The sequence below is a fragment of the Eubalaena glacialis genome, chromosome 3, assembly GCF_028564815.1.
Source record: "Eubalaena glacialis isolate mEubGla1 chromosome 3, mEubGla1.1.hap2.+ XY, whole genome shotgun sequence".
Lineage (NCBI taxonomy): Eukaryota > Metazoa > Chordata > Mammalia > Artiodactyla > Balaenidae > Eubalaena > Eubalaena glacialis.
This window is the reverse complement of record NC_083718.1, coordinates 91505403-91529477: the sequence shown is the minus strand read 5'-3', so window position 1 is coordinate 91529477 and position 24075 is coordinate 91505403. Positions and strand designations below refer to the sequence as shown.

Here is a 24075-nt window from a genome sequence, read left to right as displayed (position 1 = left end):
CTCACTATCGCGGCCTCTCTTGTTGCGGAGCACAGGCTCCAGACGCGCAGGCTCAGTAGCTGTGGCTCACGGGCCTAGTTGCTCCGCGGCATGTGGGATCTTCCCAGACCAGGGCTCGAACCCGTGTCCCCTGCATTGGCAGGCAGATTCTCAACCACTGCGCCACCAGGGAAGCCCCTCCCTTCCTTTTTTAAAAAATCAGAGCTCGTTGTCAACTACTCCAAAACAGGGAATTTAAGAAGTAGCTCTTCCCAAGGGAGTATTTGGAAACAGCAAATGGCCCGGGAATCCCATGTGTTGCTCTTTCTCTGCTGCCACCATCCTCTAGTCCCCATCTCCTCCTGCACCCCTCTTCCCATGCCCTGGCCTTTGCCTCTGCCCACAGGAATCTAGTTCAGGCTTTTCCCCACAGACAGGAGGAGTTACCACACACCTGGAAAAGCTCTTAGCCTTGGTTAACTAACTGTCAGCTCCTGGTGCAGCCAGGCTGGTGGGAAGTACAACTTGGTGGACCAAGTTGTAACCAGGCCCGCTTGAGGCTGCCGTTTCTTCCACTGTTCTATGAGGGATTGACTGAGCTCACTGTGATCCCTTCCTGTGGTGTCACTGCTTGGTGTTCCATACACAGAGAAACGAGGCTTAGCCCCAGGGCTTCCTTATACCTTGGCAAGTCCCACACCTGTGGGCTAGCGATCACTTTGACCTGAATTATAGGAGCTCAGGGAGGAAAAGGGGCGAAATCCTGATCAGCTTCCTGCTGACCCCTTCGGGGTTTTCTTTTCCGTCCTCCAGTCACTCACTGTCCTACATATTCTGCCTTCTGAAAGCTTGCAAATGGCAAGCTAATAGAAGGAGCACTGAGCCACAAGTAAGAAGGCAGCCATAGAATGCACCCATTTCCTAGCCATACAATCTTGGCTAGGTTAGTTGATTCCTCTGAGCCTCAGTTTTCTCATCTGTAAAATGGTATTAATAATACCTATCACATAGTGATGTGAGTTATTCTATAACAGTGCATATGTGAAAATGCCTTGCACAGAACCTGACATGTAAAAGGTACCCGTATAAATATTTCTTGGGCCTGAATGCTTAGGCTAGGAATCCACGATACTTGCAATTTCTATAATTTTATGGAATTAATATTTGAGCATGTCAAACCTGAAAAAAATACATCACTTTTCATTAATCTTCTAGGAACTTAAGAAAGGATTTTTTTCTTTAGTACATCCTTGTGTTGCTTTGTCCGGCACTGGCCTTCTCCCTCCATCTGAATCAGGAACTCTATTTTTACATTCCTTTCAACTGATAAAATTGCAATGCACTGCAGTGGTTCCCAAGGTAATAGAATAACTGTCTCTCTCACTGGCTCTATTTTTTTCTTTCTTCTTCTTTTTTTCTTTTCCCCTTGATAACAGAAAGCTTCTTTTTTTTCCCTCCAGAAAAGAAGCGACATCACCCTGTCAATGTTAAATTCTGGCAGAAATGGAGCCACTAAAATAGAAAGAAAAAAAAATTGGCAACAGCCAAGAATGAGAACTTGCATAGCATTTACTTAGTTGTATGTATTTCAGGAATACAGCGTCCTCTGTTTTATTGCCAATGATTGTCTCTGTGGTCAATGCTTATTTCTAAAATAATTCTCTTTTCCATGCACGTAGCAGATTGAGTGCGTTGATGGCCCCCGTTCTCTACCTCTCCTTTTGCCTTGACACTTCGCCGTTCCCTTCACTAAAGAGATGGAGTCCATTAACCCATCTCTTGCTTTTGGACTTGGCCATGTGTCTTGCTTTGATCTGAGGGATGCTTGTAGAAGGCATGCAATAATGATGCAAGTAGAAGCTTTAAAAAGTACTGATGTGTTTCCCCTAGTCCTTTTGGACCCCTGACATCACTGTGAAAATGTGCCCAGGCTAGCCTATTCGAGGGCTGTGAGAGGGATCCAAGCTAAGGCCATCCTAGACCATCCAGCTCCCATCGGCTGACCCCATAGGCTTGTGAACAAAAATAAATCTTTACTGTTGTATGCCACCAAAGTTTTCTATTTGTTATACAGCAATAACTAACCGATACAGTAAATTTTGGTGCCTGGGGGGTGACCCATGTCTTCTCCAACTGCAATGGTGAAAAAATTCTTGTACTTCAAGCCCCACTGATATTATGGTTAACGGCCCGGAGAGGTAGTTTGAAATTGCCATTCTAGGTAAACTGCCCTTTAATTGTTCCCTAAATACAACCTGTACATCCCTGCCTCGGTACCTTTATACATTTCATTTCTCCCTAGTGGAATGTCCTTTCTTCTCTCTCCTCTGCCTATTAGAATCATACCAGATCTCCAAGGACCTAAAGAAAACCAGCTTTTTCTGAATGCACCTTCTTCTCCCTTCACACCAGCCTCAAACTTTACTCCAAAAGGAGGGCACAGCTGGTGTGTCATTATCCATGCTGGACTGTTTCTCCCCAACTGCACCTCGGCCCCCCTTCCTCCCTGGCTGTCTCATGTGGCCCAGCCGATCTTGACCCTCCCTCCCACCCACTCACTTCCCCCTGCTCGCTTTAGGTGCCCCATTGATTGTTGTGCTTGCAAAATTACCTTGTGGTTATCTGAGTAAACGGAAGTTTCCTGAGAACAAAGGCTTCGTATGTGCAGCACTTACAATAGCACCCAGAAGATTAAAAAAAATTGTTGGATAGGTGGATGGAACAGGGATCTGCTGTAACTGTGGCCTGAAGCAGACTGGGCTGTTACTGACCCATCTAAATGGAGGCTCGGCCTGGGGAACTAACGTCCTCAGTAAGCTCGTCCGGTGTATGGTCTTGTCTTCGCAGACTAGGATTAAGTTGGCCTGGGTTCAGCGCCAGGCTAACTTAATCCTTGTCCGCGAAGTCACTCCCCCACCATCCTTGGTGCCCAGGCCCACACTGGGCAGATGAAGATTCCCTTAAATGTCGCTGATATGCATTGATCACTTTCTATATACTAGATGTTGTTCTAAGTGCTTTCAGTGAATTAGTTCATTCAATTCTCACAGCAATCTTATGGGGCACATACTGTTAGTATCTCCATTTTGTCGATGAGGGTTAGAAAAGGTTAATTAACTGTTCTAAGATCAACTATTAAAAATACAGTCTGTGCAGACCCAGGCACACCCACCTAACGTGTGTTATCGTCACCGTCACCGCGTGTCTCCCCAGGTTCATGTCTTCTAGGGGCGCTTCTCTCATTTCTCAGTCCTTTCCTCTGCCAAGATGGGAGGCGAGGTAAGGGCTAAGAAGAGAAAATTGCTGCTTGATTCTTTATTTATTCTGTTTACTTAAATTCCCTTATCATTACCTAATGATATGTATTTAACCAGGAGGAAGCCCATCTTTTCTTATTTTTATCTATCTATGTTTACCTACCGATGAAGATAACTTCCTAAGTAGGTAAATTTGAATGATTAGCAAAGAGCCATATAAAGCAAACTGTATTGCTCTTTGTAAGCCGTCTCTGTTTCTCAGTGGGCTGGAAACTGCACTATTGCTTCCTCTTTATCTTTGTAGTGAGAGCGCAACATTTGTCACTCGGCGTCTGAGCAACTTCAGTGACACCACCAGGAAAGGTCTATACTGGTCCAAATGGCACGCTTCCCACGAGTGGCATCTTTTTTTCTCTTTCTGAGTAAGTGTCATAATTCTGTAGGTTACTGTTGTCAAGGAGCTAGTCAAACGGAGACTGTTGGATGATAAAATGGGACAATTTGGTCTCTACAGGAAAAACAATGCCACACGTCTCTGGTGCTGGCAGTCATTTTTGACTTTTGATGATGTGCTTGGCTACCTAGACATCCTTGAGTTCCAGGAGGTGCAATGTTAGGTTGAGTCCCATGAATCTGATCCCACTGGTTTTTACATTTGTGTGTGTGGCCAGAGCTGCCGATTTTGCTGGCGCTGCCTTCACCTTATGTTCTTGGGCTAACTCATCCCTGAAGATAGGAAGAGGCTTAACTCCTCAGACTGAGAGGTGATGCCTGATGTTAGAACTTGTCTAGATGATAAATGTGCCTTGGGGATGTGGCCGGACGGAAGTGTCATGAGAGCACTTAGGAGTTTTAGGCTAACCTAAAAGAAGGTTCTGGACTTCATCTGTGAGATGAAGTGGGAATTGACTACTAAGAGCCTGAGAAAGGGGCAGGAAGATTCACTTGGCTCTGCTGAGGGGCACCTGGAAGGACCTCAGCCGGCCCAGGGGCATTTGTACATGGTTGAACAGGATGGCGAAAGGGGAAGTTTGGGGGTGGATGGGTGAACAGATGAACTGGGAAAGGAATGAAATAGTTTCAGAGCAGACAGAGCAGGTAGCAGGTACTTTTTAGTGCTATGGGTTCTCTAGCATCTGGTGAAGCCCATAGACCCCATCTCAGAATAATTTCTGAATGTGTGAATTAAAATGTATAAGATTATAGGGAAAATCAGTCATATTGAAATAGGGTTATTGAAATATTTTAAAGTAAATTTTGATGTAGTCATTTATTTGCTTCATTATTTATGTATTACATAATAAGATCTGGAGGTGGTCTATTAACCACCAAACTTCAAAGTCGTAATGAGTATGAACAATATTTCAAGATATCTGCAATAGACGTAGTGTGATGTGAAAATATCTATGGTTTGTTGTCTACATTCATGACTGAAGAAAATGCTAAATTTCCATTAAGATTAGTGAAAATAAAGATGTAGGTTTTTTTCCCACCCAAGTTTATGAACCTTTTCATCCCCCATGTGGACCCAAGTTAAAAACTTCTGCTTTAAAGAGACTGGATGGAGTTAGTGATGGGACTTGGACAATAGGGGAACTAAAAGAGCTTAGAATCAGTGTGACCAAGGCTGTGGCTAATACACGAAAAGGGTGCAGCATTCAGCTCAAAGGGGTGCTTAATAAACCTTGGCTTGAGTTGAATTGGGTTCATGTCTCAAAAGACATTGGGTAGTGTAAGGTAAAGATCAGATATGGGGCCTGCTGGGGTGAGAGGTAGCCTGCAGGAGAAGTTACTGGGACCAGTTGCTGGGTAATCAGTGCCCACTAGACTGGCTTGGCAGACGTTAATGACTAGGTTCACTGGTGGAATCCTTTGGGGATTGTTGGCTGGTGTCCTGTTCAGGTGTCTGAGTGTGATTCTCAAGTGTCTGTGCTTTGTGTCTGTGAACCGTGTGTTTGGCTTGTGTGTGGGGAACCTGGGCTTACATTGTGCAGTAAGTCAGACAACTGCAAATTCTCTCTTTGTCTTTTTTTTTTTTTTTTTTCCTAGTGAGTAAGCTGAAAGGCCTGGGAAAAGGAAAGTAATAACCAAGGTTCAAAAAGGGGAAGCTTCAAGCCTTTCAATTCCCCATTTAAACCATTACCTAAACTGGTTTATATATTTATTTCTTCTAAATTTAAACTCTTCCTAAGCACAAATTTTGTGTAGAGCCACAGTTTTTATGTGAAAAACATATATATCAGGAAGTAACTTGAAAAAAATTTTGGAAGCCTGCTATTTGTCATTACAAATACAGAGGGAAAAATGAAGGAAATTAATTAAATGATGGATGATCAACTGACCAATTGCATTGTTTAGCAAATGTATACCTTGTCCTAATTAATTTTTTAAATAAATATATAAAGACTGATGAATCCTGTTAGAATATGGGGCCAGATGAGGTTAAGGTCATGGGTAAATGAGCTCTTGGACTTAGCTTTGTCTGCTTGGTCTGTCACCCCTCACCCTGAATAGCTGCCCTACAAATAAAAGTCATTAACATGGGAGGGTCCTGGGGAGGGGCTACTGTTTGTCTTACTGGGGCTGTATTCACGAAAAAAAAAAAATCCACTGAATTATGGATGGAAGCATTCTCAGCCTCCAAGCAAAAAGGGATTTTATATGGGTAAAGAAAGAGAAGTCGCTTGTTGTGTTTGATGTTCTCCAGCTAGGTTTTGTATAAGGTGGAAGCATTTGAAGTCGCTGTTTTTGCGTATCAAAAGTGGCCAGGTGTTGGCCACATTTTATATAGGTCAAATAGCTTCCATTCAAATAATACTGAAATAGAAAATTTGGCAATCCCAGTAATGTGTTTGGAAAAAGTCAACACCATTAGGAAATTCTTCGTGTTACAAAAATGTGACTCCAATGCAGTATGTCAATGCCAAGCTCTGTGTCCATCAGTCAACAAGAATCTGACCTGCTGTGCAGAGGTGCCTAACCCTCTGTCTATTAAAAGAGAAAGCAATGGGTCAGTCCTCTGAGGTATTTCACTCTTTAGGAGGAGAGATATGTACAACATCCCACAGAAAACAGATTTATAATAAGATGCTTCAGTGTATGTATGATTCCCCATGCATGGCCATTTGAATTGGCCTCTGTCAGTCATTCCTTTTTACCTCCACAATACCTATTAAACCTTCACACTGTTTCTTTCGCTTTTCTGAGTACCCTCCCAATCATGTTCTTGACCTCGTGCCTCTACTAGCACCTTATGCCATTCATCATCCTCTCTCTGGCTTCATCCATGTCTCCCCTCTACAGCTCCTCTGCCCGTAGACATGCAGAGGTACCTGTGTCCATCCTCCCTCACTGCTCTGCCCCATCCATCTACTCTTTCTAACTGCCACCCTATTCTTCTCTTTCCCTTCTCCGTGACGCTTCTTGTAGTTTATGCTTCTTGCAGTTGCTTCTTACCCTTGAAATACTCTGCTTCTGCTCTATGGAAATCTCTTTTACAAAGATTTCCACTGACCTCCTCATCATCAAACTAAAAAGACTTTCGTCTGCCTTTAGAGTCCTTACCCTCTCAGCGGCATTCAGCAGTGCTGACAAGCTCTTTCTTCTTGGACTGTTTTGCTCCTTTGGTTTTCAAGCTACTGTGTCCTTGCTGCCCTCCCACCTGATTCTTCCCTCCCTGATTCTTCCTTCTGTAGGTTTTGTTCCTCATCCTATCCCCTAAATAGAGAGATCCTCTAATCATCTCTCTTCAGCCCTCTTCTTACATTCCTTAACACTTCCCAGTGCTTACATGTAGCTGACCTAATCTGCATCTACAGCCCAGAACTCTCCCTAGTTACAAACAAGCATTTACAGGAAGCAGTGAGGAAACAATGGACACAGCCAGGAATTTGACATTTGTAAATCCAAGTTCAGTTCTGGCTGCACCGTTTACAACTTTGACATTGCTAAATATGGGAATATCTCAGAGTTCTTAAGAGGACTGGATTACAGATATTTTCAAAGGGTTGAGTAGATTTTAAAGTATAGATAGATAGATAGATATAGCTACAGATATAGACGTATATTTAAATATTATTTCCAAGCGTTTGCTGGATTTCCTTCCTGTTTATTCCATGGTACTCTAATTTAGTATTTCCAAAATTAAATGCACTGTCTTCTCCTTCACCCTCGAACACACAACAGTACCTTTTCCTGATATCCTTATTCCTGTTAACAGTGCCATTACTCCCAGTCACCCTTACAAAACCTGGTATCATTTTGATTTCCTCCTGCCTTCCATCCCTCGATCTACCCCTTCTACCTCCAAGCATCTAAGACACTGAAAAACTCTATAGATCTTATCTCCACAGTGGCTCTTAAATTATAGCCACTTTCTTTCCATTTCTATTGCCTTCATCACTCCTCTCCTGGGCTACTATCATTACCTGATGTCTACTTCTAATTCCATCGTCCTATACACTGTCAGGTTAATTTTACTAAGACCTTTCAAATACTTTCAGTGGGTTCCCCATTGCCTAATCAATCAAGTCCAAACTTTTAAACATGATAGTCAAGCCCTTCATGCTTTGGACTCAAAATTCCTACCCACTCTTACCTCTTTCTATTAATCTTCATGTAACCCTCCCCCTAATGCAACTGATTACTCTCTATTTCCTGAACAATTCTTTTGATTACTACTTATACAGTCTTTTCATGAAATCTCCTTCACCTAAAAGGCCCTGTCTCTCCACTTAAATTGTCATAACCTTCTCCAAAGTCCATTTTTAATACTATCTCTTCCATATACCTTACCTATTTCCCTCCTCCAAAATGTAATCTCTCCTTCCTTCAAATTCCTCGAAGCGCTTTTATCATATTTCTTTCCAGGACAGATGACTACCACCCTACTTGACTAAACTGTAAAATCAAGAAGTCAGAGACTATCCCAAACTCATCTTCATATCTTAGTCCTTGAAGCATCAGAAACACTATAAGTGGTTGAACAAATATTTATTGAATTAGTAGGCGAAGCAGTAGAAAATGCAGTGCTAGTTTTCAAAATAAAATGTTTCACATGTGGTACCATCTCTCTGAAAAGTCATAAAAAATGTTAAGTGTTGCCTAGACACCAAAAATAACATTGTGGAAACACGTCCTGACATAAACATCTTAGTGGTACTTCAGAAATCATATTTTTAAAAACATTTTTATCTTGAAATATAACATATAAGAAAAGTTAGTAAGACATAAATGTGCAATTTAACTAATAAATAAAAAGTAAAAACCATGTAATCACTATGCAAGTCAAGAAATAGAACATTGCTAGGACCCTAGAAGCACCCACCCACCTTGCCACGCGTCCCATCCAGACACACACACACACGATCACTTTCCTGACTTTCGTGATACCTACTTCCCAGCTTTTTTTTTAAAATAGTTTTACCCGTTATGTTTGCATCACTAAACAATACAGTGTGGTTTTTTTGCCTTTCTTTAAATTTTATGGAGAGTATAGTCAAAAAGATTCTAAAGTGTTCAGCATCTTTCATTAAACACAGTGATCCACGTTTCTGCAACCAGTTGCAATTCACTCACTTTCATTTCTGTATAAGATTCCTTTTATGAATGTACCACAGTCTGCCTGTTCTACTGTTGATGGACATATGAATGGTCTCTAGTTTGGGGGCTGTAATGAACACTGCTGCTGTGGATACTTTTTCACGTGTAGCCTGGTGCAGCGCTCACATTTCTCTAAGATGTATGTCTAAGACTGGCTAACACTGTTGACAATGTTTTAAATTGCCTTTGTAGTATAATTTTTTGGTAAATAATATTTTAAAATTTTACTACTGTATGGCATGGGGAACTATATTCAATATATTGTAATAACCTATAATAGAAAAGGATCTGAAAAAGAATAGATATGTATATATATGTGTAACTGAATCACTTTGCTGTACACCCGAAACTAACACAACATTGTAACTCGACTATACTTCAATAAAAAGTTGTATGTTTTGAAAAAAAAATTAAAATTTTTTTCTCATATGGTCTAACTTCTATTCCTAAGTGCTTATTACAAAAAGAGCATAATATACATATATCACATTAACTGGGATTTATGAATAAATTAGTATATTTTAAATGATTACTGGAAATTTGTGTGATTGGTTGATTGATTGGATGTTTGTTTTCCAGTTTTGCATTGATTGTATCCATATGCAATTTTTAGTTGACTGTGTCAGGTGACCTCTTACCCTTTCTCTCTATTTTTTTGCAGGTCCCCTCCTATCAGAATTGTCTTCATTCTAAAATTCCTATACTCAGCCTATACTCATGGTCAATGTCATTTTCCCCTCTCTCACTTTTTTTTCACTCTGGTCTCCTTTACTCTTTGTCCTTGTGGGTTCACAAAATTCAGCAGATGCTCTGCTTCTTCCACGCCTACTTATGAACTCTATTCTGTTAATTCTGTAATACCAGCAATTGCTCCCTGTTGGACTCTTCTGATGTCTTTCCACTGGGCCCTAGGCCCCGAGTGAAAGATCTAGCTCACCCTGTGGCATCTCTGTCATTTGTTCTTTGTTCTTTCTGTTACACAAAATAAACTAGGCTTTGATATTAACATAATAAATAAATACATACCTTTTAATTTCTAAAAAAGTCTTGATTTTGAAAATGTGTATGTCAAAGGAAATGTTACCATTGAATAAGATTTTCTCCTTTAAACCTAATATTTGAGATTTGTCCCAACAGGAAACATTCCATAGTGGTCCCAACTGAAAACTTTGGGTAAGAGAACAGCTAAACTAAATCTGATCCCAGATCCTGTTGGGCTTGACAGTCATCTTTTATAAAGCTTTTCAATAAAGCTGTAGTGGCTCTTTAAAAAATTACAAAATGAAAAACCCTCCATGGTATAGAAAGGAAGTGCTGCTGCTTCTTCAGATGCTAATTTTAGCTAGTCTTGCATCACACCTGGCCGGGAGCTACAGCTATTTCCAACCAACCAGCAGGAAAAAGCATGGCACCAGGAGCAGTGCCATAAACTCTGCCTCTCCAGCAATCATTTCTGTGAGACAAGCTCGATGACCGGTACCTAGGAATTGGAGGCTTGAGGAAGTATATTGAGGAATTTTCCCATAAAATAATGTAAAAGGTGAATTATTATACATCGTATTTACTTCAGGTACACTTAGATAAGCAGATGTGTTTTATGAAAGTGGTCATGTTACATTGATGAAGCTAAACTTTTTTTTTTTTTAAGAGACTAGAGATTACTATGGAAGTTAAACTTATAAAAGAACAATTAACTCATCAAGCTATTCCACTGCTCCTCATCCTGAAGAAGGCATTGAACATTTGAGTTGATTATAGCTAATAACCTACGATCTCATTTTCTAGAATTGTAATACAGGGAGCTACATAATGTGGCACATTGGGAACCGGAGCACTAATCTATTTTTATTCCCCTTTCTTTCTCCTGCTTTCAAGCTAAGCTCAGCACTGGCCAGAGAGAAGTAACAGTTCAGAAAGGACCGCTGTTCAGAGCTGAAGGTTACCCCATCAGCATCGGCTGCAATGTAACTGGCCACCGGGGACCTTCTGAGCAGCATTTCCAGTGGTCTGTTTACCTGCCGACAGCCCCGACCCAAGAAATCCAGATCATCAGCACCAAGGATGCCACCTTCTCTTATGCAGTGTATGCACGGCGGGTGCAAAGTAGGGAAATCTACGTGGAGAAGGTCCAGGGTAACTCAGTCTTTTTGCACATCTCCAAGCTCCAGATGAAGGATTCCGGCGAGTACGAGTGTCACACACCCAACACTGATGGAAAATACTATGGGAGTTACAGTGCAAAGACGAATCTAATTGGTAAGCTGTGTGCCCTCCTCTTCTAGCCAGCCCCTGAGAAGCCAGATTCTCCATCAACACAATGCCTTGCAATGTGACATGACTTTATATTGTGCTGTTTGTTTTGGCAAAAGAGCCCACATACCCCTCTGGATATCTTGGAGTTTGTCACAAATAGGTATCTCATATTCCCTAAAACTCTTAATTCATTTTCCCAATTGACTTTGTCATGATGAGTTAGATGGTACGTGGTCTTCCTAGGCCTTGCCCACAGATATTCATAGGTTGATAATAGCACAGCATTAGACAAAGCTTTGGGAGTTCTCATGTTATGTCTCTTCTCAGAGGCAGAATATTAACTTGATAGAAGAGCCAGTATTAATATATTTAATATATGTTTATATATAATTAATATAATACCATAGGAAGTAAGTCATTAACTTGGAAGTAATTATTCTCAAACTACCATTCTCTAACATAGTTACCTATGGGGCAAGGGTCATATTATTTGAAATTACCCTTTTGTCCCTTTGCCTAGAATATCTTATTACTCCCTTTTCAGCCTAGCAAACTCCTACATACACTTCTGAACCCAGTTTAGGTATTACCTCTTCTGTGAAACCCATTCTGTCTCAGGCAGTATTCCCATCTTCGTTCTTTCTTGATGCTCTGTTCACACTACTGTTGTTAGTACTCACCCAGTTTATGTGGTAATCGGCTACTTACATGACCCTCTCTGACCTCACCTTGAGCTCCATGAGAAGAGAACATTTACCTCACTCTCTAGCACAGTGGTTAGCTCTGAGTAGATGCTCAATAAACATTCATTTTTGAATCCAAGTGTTGCTTTCACATAAACTTAGGCTGTGTGATTTCCTTTGAGGAAGGAAAGAATGGTAGGGTAGTAAGATGGTTTTCGAAACTTTGGTAAAGGTTGCATTTTGGCTCTGAATGATAAATTATAACAGATTATTTCAGAACTTTATTTTATAGAGGAGCAGGTGAAGGCCCAAGGAAGTGAAGTAACTTCCTCCAATTCATGGAGTCAAATAGGGACAAATATAGGATCAGAATATAGTCTTCTAGCTCCCAGTGCTTTTCCCATTTAAAACCTCTGTGTCTGAATAGCTAAATTGGTTACAGCCTGTGCTAAAAATGTAAAATCAGGGTCAATACAACAGTGAACCAATAGCTTTGCTGAGTTCCATAGTCTGTATGTATATAGATGCCAATGTTCCTGTTGGCAATAGGGAAAGCATATGGCTGGTGGAAAACCAACTCCAAGTATGTACTTTACAGATGTTGGGTCAGGGCACCATCTTCATCTAAGGAGGCTAGTCTGACAGGTATTCAGTCAATTACAATCATTCCTTTGCATCCAGTCATTCCAGATACCCTCTCTGCTGCCATGACTTCCCAGACTCTCAGTAAGGAGGAAGGTGAGCCATTGGTACTTACCTGTGAGTCATCCAAAGCCACAGCTCAACATACTCACCTCTCTGTCACCTGGTACCTGATGCAAGATGGAGAAAGAAGCCAAGCCAGCAAGATTATTTCCCTCTCCAAAGATTTTATGTTGCTCCCTGGGCCCTTGTATACAGAGAGGTTTGCAGCTGGTGACGTGCGGCTCGACAAGCTTGGGGTCACTACCTTCAGGCTGTCCATAGGGAGGCTCCGGCCCTCAGATCAGGGCCAGCTGTTCTGTGAGGCAACTGAATGGATTCAGGATCCGGATGAAACCTGGACTTGCATCACAAAAAAGCAGACAGATCAAATAACTCTGAGGGTCCAGCCAGCAGGTAATTATCTTCTCGGGAAATTCATTAACAGCTAGTAGTGGGTATTTGGGGGATATCTTTTTTCTTTCTTTTTTTTTTTTGGCTGTGCCACGTGGCTTGCGGGATCTTAGTTCCCCGACCAGGGATCGAATCCGCGCCCTCGGCAGTGAAAGCACGGAGTCCTAACCACTGGACCGCCAGGGAGTTTTCTTTTTGTTTTTTTCTAATCTTTTGTTGGATCAAAAATATCATTAGAAAGTTTGAGTAAATTTTGTTTTTGTCATCTGGGAAGCATAAGTAAGAAGGACAGATTTAGGGCTCTGTCCACGGGAGGTTTTATATGGGATAAAATCTGTTGAATGTTAGGTAGATTCCACAGCCATGCATGGAAATAGTTTTGTTGCCATTCTTGCCAGGCTCTGTGTAAGCACTTTATCTATAATACATTATTGAATTTAGTCCTAACAACCACCCTCTGAGGCAACTAGTCAAGTCCCCATTTTTGAAACATGACCCTGAGCCTCAGCTAAATGCTCTGCCTTAGCTCTCTCTGCTGGAGCTGGCGTTTGAAGACAGGTGTATCTCTCCAAGGCCCTCTCCCCACAGACACCTGCGCCTCAGAGTAGCCTATTTCCAACGTGAAGCCTTGTCTTAGTCACGGCTCCTTCCGCCTTACCCCTTTTCCTTGGAACGGTGTCACTCTTCATGATCCATTGACACCTTCGCCAAAGCAAGCAGGAAGCCTCCATTTTGATTCCTGGTCTCTCCACATGGGCTTTGGTCCAGTAGGAGGAGGTCTATAACCGTATATATCCCTGCTAAAGGCAATGATCCAATAGTGGATCATTGAAGTTTTCTTTCTTTTTTTTTAGGAAGAGTGTTATTCTATTCTATTAAAAATTGTCCTGATGGTGTTACGTGTCCAAATTATACTCAGGGAGTCCTTTGGAGACACATCACATGTGCTTCTTTCCCCTCTCTTTGAAAACAATTTTTAAAAATGTAAAACTATTTTAGAATTTTATTTATTTAGATCAGTAAAAATTGTATACGTTTAAGGTGTACAATATGATGTCTTGATATCTGTATGCGCTGTGAAATGACTACAATCAAGTTCACTAACATACCCATCACCTCACATGGTTGTGTTGTGTATGTGGTGAGAATTCTTGAGATCTTCCTTAGCAAATTTCAAGTAATACCACACAGTATTACTAACTGTAGTCACCATGCTGTACATTAGATCTCCAGAACTTATTCATCCCGCATAACTGAAACTTTGTACCCTTTGACCATTATCTCCCCATTGTCCCCACTCCCCCAACCCCTGGTAACCACCATTCTACTCTCCACTTCCATGTATTCATTTTGTCAATTTTTAGTTTCCAAAATATTTGTCTTTCTGTGTCTGGCTTATTTCACATAGCAAAATGTCCTCCAGGTTGATCCATGTTTTTGAAAATGGCAAGCTTTTCCTTTTTTTCATGGCTGAATAATATTCCATTGTGTATATATACCACATTTTCTTCATACATTTATCCTTTGATGTACACTTAGGTTGTTTTCATATCTTGGCTATTATGAATAATGAACATAGGGGTGCAGATATCTCTTTGAGATACTGACTTCATTTCCTTTGGATATGTACCTGGAAGTGGGATTGCTGGGTTATATGGTAGTTCTACTTTTAGTTTTTGAGGAACCTCCATACTGTTTTCTATCATGCCCATGCCAATTGACATTCCTTGTACACTAACAGTGTACAAGGGTTCCTTTTTCTTCTCCATCCTCACCAACACTTGCTATCTTTTGTCTTTTTGATAATTGCCATTCTAACAGATGTGAGGTGATATCTTGTGGCTTCAATTTGCATTTCCCTGATGATTAGTGATGAACATCTTTTTCCATATTTTTGGTCATTTGTATGTCTTCCTTTGAGAAATGTCCCTTCAGATCCTTTGCTCTTTTTTATATTAAGTTATTTGGGTTTTTTTTTTTTTTTTTTTTTTTGCTATTAATTTGTATGAGTTTCTTATCCATTTTGGCTAGTAACCCTTTTTCAAATACATGGTTTGCAAATATTTTCTCCCATTTTGTAGATTGTCTCTTCACTCTGTTGATTGTTTCTTTTGTGTGCAGAATCTTTTTAGTTTGATGCAATCCCACCATCTATTTTTACTTTTGTTGCCTGTGCTTGTGGGGTCATATCCAGAAAATCATTGCCCAAGATAATGTCAAGAATGTTTTCCTTCTATTTTCTTTTCTTTTTCTTTTTTCTTTTTTGGCTGCGCCATGTGGCATGTGGGATCTTAGTTCCCTGACCAGAGACTGAACCCGTGCCCCCTGCAGTGGAAGTGCAGAGTCTTAACCACTGGACTGCCAGGGAATTCCCCCTTCTGTTTTCTTCTAGTAGTTTTTCAGTTTCAGGTCTTATGTTTAAATCTTTGATCCATTTTGAGTTTATTTTTTTAATATGGCACGAGATAGGAGTCCAACTTCATTCTTCTGCATGTGGATATCCAGTTTATTCAACACCATTTATTTGAAGAGACTATCTTTTCCCTGTTGTGTATTCTTGGCACCCTTATTGGAGATTAATTGACATAGATTCATGGATTTATTTTTGGATTCTCTTTTCTGTTTCATTGGTCTATATGTCTTTATGCCAGTACCATACTGTTTTGATTACTGTAGCTTTGTAATGTATTTTGAAATCAGGCAATGTGATACCTACAGCTCTTGCTCAAAATTCTTTGGCTATTCAGGGTCTTTTGTGGTTCCATATGAATTTTAGAATTGTTTTTGTCTATTTTAAAATGCCATTAGAATTTTGATAGGGATTACAATGAATCTGTAGATTGCTTTGGGTGGTACGGATATTTTAACAATATTAATTCTTCCGACCCATGAACATGGGATATCTTTCCATTTATTTGTTTCATCTTCAGTTACTTTCATCAGTGTTCTATAGTTTTCATTGTACATGTCTTTCACCTCCTTGGTTAAATTTATCCCTGAGTATTTTCTTCCTTTTGATGCTATTGTAAATGGGATTGTTTTCTTAATTTCTTTTTCTGATAGTTCACTGTTAGCGTATAGAGATGCAACTGATTTTTTTTTTGTATGTTGATTTTGTATCTTGCAATTTTACTGAAATCCTTTATTAGTTTTAACATCTTTTGGTGGAGTTTTTTCGGGTTTCTATATGTAAGATCATGTCATCTGCCAACAGTGACAGTTTTACTTCCTTTTTTCCAATTTGGATGCCTTTAATTTCTTTTTCTGTCTAACTGCTCTGGCTAGGACTTCCAATACTATGTTGAATAGAAGTGGTGAGAGTGGTCATCCTTGTCTTATTCTTGATCTTAGAGGAAAAGCTTTCAGCTTTTCATTGTTAAGTGTGATGTTAGCTGTGGACTTGCCATATATCACGTACACTTTTAACTTCGGAAAATTCCACTGGATATGCTCAGCCAAAAATGAGAGCAAGAAATCACAATTTACATCGATTCAACATAGTATAAAATATTTTATTTAAAAAGATACATTACTGTGTACTTTACACATCTATGCATACATCTTGCTTAATAGGATTGCATTCAGAAAATCATGTATGTTGTTCTTTCTAGGTGATTTAAAGAGTAGTCAAGGGCATATTTTAATTCTAGACATTTCTTTGGCTTACCTTCTCCTCAGAACTGATCTCCCACATGAAATTCAATCCCTGTGCTATCCTAACAGGAGGTAGCATCTCTCTCTGGTATTGAAAGGATAGATGCAGTGGCCTCTCTATATATCTGCCTTGCTTTTGTTTCCTAGTGAGAGATTTTCAAGTCAACATCACGGCTGAGAGTACGGTTCCTGAAGGAAAACCCTTAGAACTGGTTTGCCTGGTCGTGGGCGGTGGCCAGGACCCACAGCTTCAGGGCACTTGGTTCTTCAATGATATTGAAATGGCCCACATTGATGCTGGTGGAGTTCTGGGTCTGAAGAAAGACTATCAAGAAAGAGCAAGTCAAGGACAGCTCCAGGTTTCAAAGTTAAGCCCCAAGGCTTTCTCTCTCAAGATCTTCTCTGTGGGCCCAGAGGATGAAGGTGCCTACAGATGTGCCATGGCAGAGGTGACAAGAGCTCAGATGGGCTCCTGGCAGGTGCTCCAGAAAAAAAAGTCACCAGACAGCTATGTGCACCTGAGGAAGCCAGCAGGTATGTGAAGTCAGGGCCAAACACAATTGGGCTGCTTTTAGATGCCCTCCTTTGTGAGTACAGGATGCCTTCATGGACACGGGGGAGTTCTCCTGAAGTCAGGTGTCAATCAGATCACTTTGAGGTGGAGTGGAGTACTTCAAAGGAAAGCACCCAAACCAGCTGAAGACCTGAGTCCTATTCCTGAGCCATTAAATGGGCCATGATCCTGAACACACTATGTACTTCACCTCTAAATCTCAGCTTCTTCAACTGTAAGATAATGCCATCTAATTTGACTGTCCTGAAGTACCTTCTTGCCATCTTAGATTCTTTGATTCTATTTGCTGTTATTTCTAATTTTTGTCCATTGGGTATTCTTTCAGCAGAGAACACCTGTATTAATGAAGCCCTCTGTCTCCTTGTTGCGTGTGTGTGTGTGTGTTTTGAGTAGATTAAGAGGAAAGAGCTTACACTTGCCCCCTTCCTGGGAAATAAACACCCACATTACGCCTCCTACTCCTGCGACATCTTTCAGGTGTCTTTCATCAATTCTCTATTATCTTAAACTGATACTAAGTCTTAATTCTGCACCAAAGCATGACTCAGAGTAAGAAAAGAAGCAGTAAATGATAGTGGGCAGACTCTATTGCCTGCATGTTGCTATGATGTCGTGAGATGCCTATCCAAATGGGTCTGAGTATCTGGAAAGCCACTCAGGTCTTGTTTAGTTTCTGAAGGCTGGGTGACCTTAAACGTGTTTGAATTATCAGTGCTTTTTGTGTGGAGAGAAAACTGATAAATCTGCAAGTAATATTAGGATCCTCTGGGCTGGATATTAAATTCAAAGTCTAGAAAAATGAATTGCCCCAAATTTTTGGTTTTGCAAAAACCAAAATCAAAAACAAAAACAAACTAAAAATGAAGATGTCCTTGTTGTACTTGCTCACTGGAGGCCTCTCCAAAGATAGAAGCATTCCCCTTCCATCCTCTTCTCCGTCACCCCATTTGCTGGGAGTGAAGACGCACAGCTTTGGCCTAGAGTGGCGAGCCAGGAAGTGTGTTGGTGGTAGTTTTTACACTAAACATTTGTTCTGACTTGCTAGGATTCAGAAAAAACTATGTAGGCGTGTTTACATATTTACACAGAGCTAAATCTCAACTTCGTGTATCTGTCTCTACTGGAGCAGATCTGTAAATCTTTCATAAACTCAGGACATAGGAATTTGTGCTAAAGAGACCTAAAGGTGTGCTTCATGGCACACAGATCACAAGCCTATCAAGTAGGTGGTCTTCCCAAGCTAAAAATAATCCTTTGTGCAGGCTGGAGTCCAGCCTGTTTCTTTTTACGTAGAATAAAAAAAGGTTATTAACAGATTTATTAAAGATCCTGTTGAGCATTTGGTTTTGAAACTCAAACCATTACTTCAAGTATGAGCAGCGTTTTATCACTCCATGAATGTTTTAAACAGAAGAGGGTACTCCCTACTGCTATGCATGTATACCTTACACATGCGTGGTAAGTGTGTTACTTCTTACCGAGAGGCAGTAACGACCACAGTAAACTAAGGAAACCACAGCTAAAAAAACAAAACAAAACAAAACTGAAGCTGGTTGAAACTAATCATAATGGTTATATTTGAGTAGTGAGATTATGAGTAATAATTTCCCCTCTAATTTCTGAACTTTAGTTATGAGTCTAGTTTTAACTTGAAAAAAAAATTAAGTATAATTATGCCTCTAATACACAAAATTTGGAAGCAAGTTATATATATGTAATAGATAGATAAATAGATATAGATATATTAACCTATTTGTGGACATTAGCCTTCATTCTGCCTTTGTAACATATACATTTATACATCAAGTGGTTAAAGACTGAACTCCTTCCTCAGCAGGGAAGATCAATTTGCAGATTCATTTAGATCCTATTTAAATTTCTAATGGCAGTTCTATTTTGTTTTCCTGGGAATTTCCTGGTGGTCCTCTGGACCTCTGACTGCTGAGGGCCTGGGTTTGATCCCTGGTCGGGGAACTAAGATCCCACAAGGCCGGAAAAAATAAATTTGAAAAAAAATCTATTTTGTTTTCCTTTTCTGGCTTTGAACTCCTCTGCTTTCACAAAATGCCTATCATTACGCCCTAACGCTAATAGCTCACCTTTGCTGGGTACTTCTCCTTGCCAGCTGGAGTAAGCCCTTTGCATGTGCCATTCATTTAGTCCTCTCACAATGCATAAGGGAGGTGTTATTATTACCCCCATATTTACAGGAAAGGAAATTGAGGCTCAGAGTGGTCCACTATGTTGTCCAGGATAATTCTGACTCCAGTGACCTTGACCTGAAGCTTGAGGCTGGGCTGCCTAGGATGCATGAGCTTGAGGGATCTTTACATTGCCCACAAAGCACCCAGGACAAGGCCTTGCACAGGAAGTATCTGTTGAAGGAATGTCTGCATTTCTACACATCTTGAATTTCCCATCTGGAAGCCAGATTTACATTTATTGTTTTACACTATAGTTCAGATATAGGAAGGCTCTCCCTTCAACAATATGTATGAATGAATATATGATTTGAAAAAGAGAAATGTATATGTATGTATATATATATAGCTAATTATATATATATTTAAAAAAATACTTGGGGGGAAATGTATATATATATTTATTGTATATATATATTTATATATATATACATTTTCCCCCAAGTAATTATTTTTTAATCACAGTATTTTGAACAGAAATATAATTAACAATACTCCTTCACTGTTCAGAATACATACTAATTGGGGGAAGGTAAGTAAGGAGAGGAAGGTCATTTTGAACTGTGAAAGTCTGAATTCTAAAAAACTAAACATTTAAATAAACACAGCTTCATTACTTTCAGCCTCATACACCAACCGTAATTAATTTAACAAAATATTACCAGATGTTTTCCCAACTAGATGTTCCTAAGGAACAAATCACTAAAAATTAGGGCAAATTATAAATTAAGTGTAAATAAGTTCTCCTGGTATTCTTTCTGCTGTTTCCACTATTTAAGTGTTGATGAAATCTTTTTTTCTGGGGGTGGTGCAGGAGTGAACAACCTGATCGGATTTGTCACAAAGTAGTCAAGTCCTAATTAATGAGATTTCACTGTTTTTTAGAAAAATTTTCATTTACTTGAAATAATTTTTTCTTTTAAAATCTGTAATCCACAGCAAGACATGTGGTCGTGTCTACCAAGAACAGGCAGCAAGCAGTGTGGGAAGGAGAGACGTTAACCCTTCTCTGCAAGGTAGGTGGAGCTGAAAGTCTCCTGTCTGTGACCTGGTGGCACATCCCACAAGACCAGACACAGCCAGAGTTTGTGGCTGGAATGGGGCAGGATGGCACCATGCAGCTGGGTGCCTCCTACGGGGAACTCGATAACCACAGCAACACAAGGCTGGAGAAAACAGACTGGGCCACCTTCCAGCTGGAGATCACCTCCACCACCATCACAGACAGCGGCACGTATGAGTGCAGAGTGTCTGAGAGGACCCGGAACCAGGCCAGAGATCGGAGCTGGACTCAGAAGATGTCAGTCACTGTAAAACCTCTGGGTAAGTGTCAGGGAAATCCTTTTCTGAACTTACGTATCATCAGTATCTTCCTTCTGCAGTGGAATGCTGTGGAATTCGATTGTGTGTCACCCTGAATCCCCTAGTTATGGTACGTGTACCCCAGGACACAGAGCAGAGCCTCTGGCTACCATGTCTGTCAACTGATCTCTGAAGTTTATTCGTCTTCTTTTTTATTTATTTATTTATTTATTTATTTTTGGCTGTGTTGGGTCTTTGTTTCTGCGCGAGGGCTTTCTCTAGTTGTGGCGAGCGGAGGCCACTCTTCATCACGGTGCGCGGGCCTCTCACTATCACGGCCTCTCTTGTTGCAGAGCACGGGCTCCAGACGTGCAGGCTCAGTAGTTGTGGCTCACGGGCCGAGTTGCTCCGCGGCACGTGCGATCCTCCCAGACCAGGGCCCGAACCCGTGTCCCCTGCATTGGCAGGCGGACTCTCAACCACTGAACCACCAGGGAAGCCCTTTACTCGTCTTTATAAAGATCATGTTTAGGATGCGACTTGTAAGCTGTTATTCAAGGCTAAAAACAAAATCGTATGAATTGGAATAGACTTAGAAAAGAGATATGCCAAGTGGAGCGGAGCCTCGTGCATTCAGGCTTCTGACAGCTGCAGCCCTGGCATGGCAGAGTCTCCTGGAGCAGGTGCAAAAGAGTGATGGTGCACCCAGGAGTGGGGATGAGGGAAGAAGGCCAGCCAGTGGGGCCGGGGAGCACCCCACCCACTCAGCAGCAGCTGTCTAAGCAGCAGACTGGAGAAACACTGCCTGTTTGTTGTCTCTGCTGAGAACACTCTTTAGAAGAGGGTCAACTTTAGAAAATTGAGGTCAGACTTCAGGACAGACTGTACTGTGAATCAGCTTCTACCCCCACGTATTTGATACTCCCAGTGTATGAATGCATAGTTCAATGTGAGGAGGCAATGACTAGGACAACTTGTACCTCGATTTGCTGAATGTATTACAAATTGTGTTTCACATTTCTGCCCACAGAGTCAAGTTTACAAGTTAGTCTGATGAGCCGTCAACCACAAGTGAAATTAACCAACACCTTTGACCTGTCCTGCATAGTGAGGGTTGGCTACTCAGACCTTAAGGTTCCACTCACCGTGACATGGCAGTTCCAGGCAGCTAGATCTCGAGCCTTTGATCTGCTTCTTCGAATCACCCATAATGGCACTATTGAATGGGGGAACTTCCTACCCCAGTTCCAAAAGAAGACGAAGGTTTCACAGTCTTTATTTCGTTCTCAACTCCTAATCCATGATGCCACCGAGGAAGAAGCAGGAGTTTATCAGTGTAATGTAGAAGTTTATGACAGAAGTTCCCTACACACAAACGGCCCCGTGAGGGCTTCTGCCATCTCTCACCCATTGAGGATCACTGTCACTTTACCAGGTAAACACTACTTGAAATTAATCCTGCTTTTTTTTAAAACATTCTTCCCATTTAGGGTAAGTTATAGAATTAAAGCATGAAATACCTTTTCCCCAAGTTTGTATTATAAGTAAGCACCATATGTAAGTGATATCCAGGAAGGGAGAGGGGAGGGATAAATTAGGAGTTTGGTATTAACAGATACTCACCAGTATATATAGAATAGATAAACAATAAGGACCTACTGTATAGCAGAGGGAACTATATTCAATATCTTATAATAACCTATAATGGAAAAGAATCTGAAAAAGAATATATATGTGTATAATTGAATCACTTTGCTGTATACCTGAAACATTGTAAATCAACTATACTTCAATTAAAAAAAGGAACCAGAAACAAAAACAAACACACACACACACACACACACAAAGGGATATCCAGGCTAACATTAAGTTAATATGCACAAAATGGCCGTACTGGTTTGTTTGTTTTTGTTTTTGTTTTTTTTTTTGGCTGTGTTGAGTCTTTTTTCCTGCAGGCGGGCTTTCACTAGTTGCGTTGAGCTAGGGCTACTCTTCATTGCGGTGCACAGGCTTCTCATTGCGGTGGCTTCTCTTGTTGCAGAGCACAGGCTCTAGGCACATGGGCTTCAGTAGTGTGGCACGCGGACTCAGTAGTTGTAGCACACGGGCTTAGTTTCTCTGCAGCACGTGGGATCTTCCCAGACTAGGGCTCGAACCTATGTCCCCTGCATTGGCAGGCGGATTCTTAACCACTGCGCCACCAGAGAAGTCCCGCCATACTGGTTTTTAAAACATTGAAATACTTCCACACTGACGAATAATAACTGTTGCCCCTTCCCCATTTCCCATAAGTCCCCACTGCTCAGCAACTAAAGGGAACCACGTGGCACAGCAGGAGGCCTCTAGGACCAGATCCAGTGGTGAGGCATTCTTTCGGATTGGTCAGTACCCATGCCTGACCAGTCATTAAATGTTTAGAATGTGTCCCCTGGTGGTATGGATAATGTAAATCCCATTAAATACATTTATCCATTCATTTTGATATGTTAATATACAAGAGTTAGAGAATTTATGATTACAGTCAAAATAATTTACCTTGTCAGTTGGTAATAGAGGATAGAGATTAAAAGTAAGACACAACTTGGCAAATTCTGCTGTGCCAGTATCTTTCATGACTTCCATTCTCTTAGGGCAGAGAGTTCAAGAGGCTTTGATGTCATTTAGATCTGGCAAGCACTGGATAGAAGCATCACTTTGGACAAGGCACTTTAATCTGTCCAAGCCCAGTGACCCCCATGTGTAAATTGCAGATGTGCAATTTAAAGATGGCGACATGTTCCTAGTACAGTGCCTGACACACCAAGCAGATGCTCAAACATGGTAGCAGTCATTATCTCAGCTACTGAGCAATATTTTTGGTAATAGTAATGATCTCCTTGTTGATTAACTCATGCCTTAATTTACTTGTCCTTTCTGATGTATTTCAAATTGTTGGTCTAATCCTTTCTTCTTAAAACTTCTCTTCTCTTGGCCTTATGATACAAGATTTTCTTGGTTTCCTTCCTAACACTCTGACTGCTCCTTCTCATTCTCTTTTGCAGAATCCTCCTCCTCCACTGACTCATCCCTTTGGGTTTCATCCTCAACTTCCTCTCTTCTCATTCTGTACAGTGTCCCAAAGTGGGCTTATTTCTACCCGGGGATTCAAGCTATATACTGACAAATCCCAAATTCATTATCTTGAAATACTTCTCTTCTGATCTCCAGACTCATCAATGCAATTGCCTCTAAGACTCAATACGTCAAAACATAAATACACCATTATTATCCTTCCAAAGCTACTCCTCTGACATTGTTCTCCATGTCCCCACCATCCATCAGTGATCCAAGCAAGAAACCTGAGTCATCCACTACTCCTCCACGTCCACCTCATGTCCAAACTCCCATTACATGACAAGCAAGGTCCTTTACAACCTGATACATTTACGTCTTTCCTGCATCATCTCTTTCCACTTTCCATCTTGAATTTGAGCTCC

The 24075-nt window shown here is 40.9% G+C and overlaps 1 protein-coding gene across 1 annotated transcript in view; it reads left to right on the top strand.

Moving 5' to 3' along the window:
- The first annotated feature begins 3615 nt into the window (after positions 1-3615).
- CD101 (CD101 molecule) overlaps positions 3616-24075 on the top strand; it is a 33335-nt gene continuing 12875 nt past the window's right edge. The window contains exons 1-6 of the mRNA XM_061186115.1: positions 3616-3658; positions 10713-11093; positions 12455-12871; positions 16670-17056; positions 20237-20620; positions 21630-22034. Coding sequence (XP_061042098.1) covers positions 3616-3658; positions 10713-11093; positions 12455-12871; positions 16670-17056; positions 20237-20620; positions 21630-22034 — 2017 coding nt within the window. The remainder of the gene's footprint in view (positions 3659-10712; positions 11094-12454; positions 12872-16669; positions 17057-20236; positions 20621-21629; positions 22035-24075) is intronic.